This window comes from Oryzias latipes, chromosome 11 (genome assembly GCF_002234675.1).
Source record: "Oryzias latipes chromosome 11, ASM223467v1".
Classification (NCBI taxonomy): domain Eukaryota; kingdom Metazoa; phylum Chordata; class Actinopteri; order Beloniformes; family Adrianichthyidae; genus Oryzias; species Oryzias latipes.
Window position 1 is genome coordinate 3,718,847 of NC_019869.2, and position 4,450 is coordinate 3,723,296.

Genomic DNA, 4,450 nt, shown 5'->3' on the forward strand with positions numbered 1-4,450 from the left:
CTCTGTCATCAGGATTCACATCAATGGATCAATCAATCATTCCAGTCTAATTTTGAAATATTTATTTTTGCCCAAATCCAATATTTCTTTTTACCAGTAGCACATGGTAGAATACTTTCTATCTACAAAATAAGAACATAAATAAAAATGTAGTTAAACTTAGTAAAAAAAACATTATAGATGTTTTGATTTCTGTAAGAACCTTTTTCACATCAATCCGTTGTGTTTTCCAGTCAGACTGTGTTGAGTTTGTTGTGTTCAAAGTCAGAGAGCGTGTCTCTCTGCAGTCAGAGGTTTTTGTACGACGACTCAGTTAGTTTGTATCACTGTGGTACACGTTTGGTGGAGGAACCAGACTGGATCTTGGAAGTAAGTTTCTAAAAACATTTATATAAAAATGAAACTCAATTATTTTTGTTATTTTAGAGAAATTAAAGAGTCTAGAAAAATATGTTAAATTTTATTTTTTTACCTGTTTTCAAAGTTTCAGCTCTTAGATTCTGTTTCAATTAATAATTTTGAGTCTTAAATTACTTTTATTTGAGATTTTTTTTCCTTTCTAAAATCTGCATGAATCTCTTTCTGGGTCACAGGGTTGATAAACCTATTCTCAGAAACGTTTGGTTCAAAAATAACATTAATATATATTTTTAAGATGTTTTTTTTTTTTACATTCTTTTATGTTTTGAGTGATCTTATGATCTTAAAGAACCCAAATGTTTTCAGTCTGTTTGTTAAAATGTTCCTGAAATAATTGAACAAACATGAAAATGATGTATCTTCTAGTTTGAACTGTCATTGGTTCCAAAGAGCGTTTGTCCTCATGAGGACTCTGTGTGCTGATCTGCATGAGAGCTTTCTGAAAGGAAGTGAAACAGTGTGTGAGTGAGTGACTGATGGAGCAGAAAGTAACATCTGACAGAAACTTCTTCAAGGAGAACATCAACGTTCACACAGTCAAGGAGTTTGATTGACAGCTGTGTGCTTCCTGTCCTCTAACCTGATTGGTGTCTTCTAGGTGATGTCCGTCCCAAGCTGACAGTGCTGTCCCCCTCCATGCATGAGGGGAAGGCCACACTCCTGTGTCTGGCCAACAATGGCTTCCCTTCAGGCTGGACTCTGTCCTGGAAGGTGGGCGGCAGCAGCAGCAGCAGCAGCAGCTGGGAGGAGAGCAGGAGCCCCGGGGTGCTGCAGAAGGACGGCCTCTACAGCTGGAGCAGCACCCTGAGGCTCCCTGCAGACCAGTGGGAGAAGCTGGACTCTGTGACCTGTGAGGCCACCCAGGACTCCCAGACTCCAGTCCCAGAGACTCTGTGGAGAGACCAGTGTTCCTAGTCACCACCTGACTGACTGGACAATATTATCGTGTTTTTGTTTTTACTGAGATTTCAGCTGCATTGACGTCTTTTTAATCTTCTTTGTTTGTGTGCTATAAAAACATTTTTATTAGACGTTACTTATTTGATACTTTCTGCACAATAAAAAATACTCTTCAAAGTTGTTTCATTTGTGATTTCTAACAAATATATCAATTTTAACTAAGACATTTACATTAATAAATTTGTAAAATAATTTCCAGAACTTCTATGTTGCTGTTGCATTGATGGAGTTCATCCTGTTACTGTCAGATAAAGTAGGGCTACAGTTTATACCGGGGGTCACCGACGCAGTGCCCATGGGGGCAACTTAAAGCGTCAGCAAGGCATGCTCTAAAAATATTACAGATCATGAGGGAATTCAATATAATTTTTAAATGTTTTTTTTCCGTTCTGACAAGAAGATTGATGATTTCCTTGGCTTCAAAATTGTTGATCTATTGAACCACCAGTACAACTAGTGTCCCTCCTGACTTTCTAATGTTTCAGCAGATAAACAGAAATAAATCAACGTTTTATGTTTATACATGTTTTTCTTGTCATTACTGTTGTGTAAGTGAGGTTGGTGATCCCTGATCTAGACAGTAATACATTTATTTTTCTATTTTTTCCCTGATAAATGAATGCAGACACTTTGATGGAATGTAAAGTACGTAGTGAATGTACAGTTTGTAGATCGCTGTAAATGTTTGTCTCCTAAAAAAACACACAAACATTAATGTCTGAACCTCTGGAATCAAAGTGAAGAACATAAAATGTTTGAAAATATGTCTAAATTGTTCCTAGCTAAGCATTGTCTATGAAGACTCTCATTCATCCAGGTTGGTTCCATCATAGTAGTAGGTTTAGGGGATGTCATCTGGAATAACCAGCTAATTCAGAAATGACAAAGTTCAAGATCCTCCTGTTAACCTATAAGGCCTTACATGGAATGGCCCCGTCCTATATTAAGGACCTCATAGTCCCTTACCATCCAATGAGAACACTTCGCTCGCAAAATGCAGGACTGCTTGTGGTTCCTAGAATTAGTAAAATTACGGTTGGAGGTAGAGCGTTTAGCCACCAAGCCCCTGTCTTATGGAATAAACTCCCAGCTCATGGAAGAGAGGCCGACTCAGTTTCTACATTCAAAGCTAGACTGAAAACATTCCTCTTTGGACAGGCTTATTGTCAGACTAGTTAGTATTCAGAGATTATTTAACTTAATGTTAATTTGTTTAAATTAAACTTAATAATAACTATTTCTTTTAAAAGGCTGCTAGAAGTTGAAGCTGGGGTAACTATGGTGCACTGGGGTTCTGTCCTCTTTCCTGTTTTTACTTCTACCCTTCCTCTCCTCTATTCTTGATCATAATTTATCATTTAGTTCTCCATGCTTCTGTTTGGTGCAGTGCGATTCATGTATTGTCCCTCTTTTCCTCTCCCCTCCTGGGGAGTGGGAGTGCTTCCAGACTCCAGTTGGCTCATCCGTGCTCCAGTTCCTGACCGTTTACCTCGCCTTTGCTCCTGCTCCTACACCTGGCTGTGGATCCTGCCTCTGGCTCATCTCTGGCTCGTCTCTGCTCTGTACCTGACCGAGTACCTCGCCTCTGCTCCTGCTCCTACACCTGGCTGTGGATCCTGCCTCTGGCTCATCTCTGGCTCGTCTCTGCTCTGTGCCTGACCGAGTACCTCGTCTCTGCTCCTGCTCCTACACCTGGCTGTGGTTCCTGTCTCCGGCTCGACTCGCGCCTTTGACTGTCCCCACAACCACGGCTGGATGAAGCTCGTCTGCTGGACTTTTATATATGTAGTTGTAGATTTAGATAAGTTAATTCTTCTCTAAGATTTCTGGTAAATCGCCTGTCCGTCCTGGGGGAGGATCCCTCCTTCATGTGGGCACCCCTGAGGTTTCTTCGTTTTTTCCGGAATCCGGTTTTTTTGGGAGTTTTTCCTTACCGCGAAGGGGGGTCTAAGGGCAGGGATGCCAGTATAGCTTAGTCAGTTTGTTAGTTCATTTTAGTATTTTTCTATTGAATTCTTTGTATTCGTGATCCTTTTGATTTCATGTTTTACTTCGAAGCCCATCGAGACGACTGTTGTTGTGATTTTGGGCTATACAAATAAAATTGAATTGAATTGAATTGAATTGACCTGGTTTTAAAGTCAGAAGACGTTTCACCTCTTATCCAAGAGGCTTTGTCAATTCTGAATTAGTTGGTCTAAGAGCTGGTATATATGCGCTCATTGGGGAGGAGTCAGCCCTAAGACTGGATGGTATTGTCAACTTAGCCTACATGGTTTCGGGTCGTTAAGAGTCCTTTGTCCTCAGCTGGGGGTCGGGGAGCCAGTGACTCCCTCCCCAACCTGGTAAACTCTTTCAGCTGTTAACAATCCAGGTGGAACTGGTTCAGTTTGTCTAGGTTTCAGAACACTGCCGTAGATGGATGGAGGAATAAACCTGAGACCACCATTCTTATTAAGAGAAGGTTTATCCTTCTTGACAAAGATGGCTTCTTTCACTCTTCACTCAAACCATCCTTTCTCTCTGGCTAGAATTCGGACTTCACTGTCCTCGAACGAGTGGTTTGTGGCCTTCAGGTGGAGGTGCACTGCAGACTCAGGTCCACTTGGGTTGGCTCTGCGATGTTGGTAGAGCCGCTTGTGTAGAGATTGTTTGGTTTGTCCTATAGACTGTTCATTGCAGTTCTCTTTGCAATTGATAGAGTACACAACATTACTCTGTTTTTTAGCTAGGAATTTTGTCCTCTGAATAAACAAGTTTCTTTTCTGAGAGTTTTAACTGGTTTGAGATGAACTGGGAGGTTATATTGTATGAAAATCCTTTTTAGTTTTTCAGACAGGCCTGATATAGGGAATAACCAGCTAATTCAGAATTGACAAAGCCTCTTGGATAAGAGGTGAAACGTCTTCTAACTTTAAAAACTAAGTCTAGATGACAGCCTCTAAACCTACTACTATGCCTGCTAAGCATTGTTTTCCTTTGGTAGATTCATTGATGTTAGAAGATCAAAGAATTTATGGGAAAATCCACATTTGCACCAAAAGGTTGAGAGCAGCTGTTCATTCAGATC

At 40.6% G+C, this 4,450-nt stretch overlaps 1 gene segment (V, D, J or C); it reads left to right on the plus strand.

The window, feature by feature from the left end:
- The window catches only part of LOC101157140, a 2,703-nt gene extending 1,203 nt beyond the window's left edge, over positions 1-1,500 (plus strand). The window contains 2 exon segments of the C gene segment in view: positions 318-369; positions 1,019-1,500. Of these exon segments, the coding sequence occupies positions 318-369; positions 1,019-1,335 (369 nt within the window).
- The last annotated feature ends 2,950 nt before the right edge of the window (positions 1,501-4,450 follow it).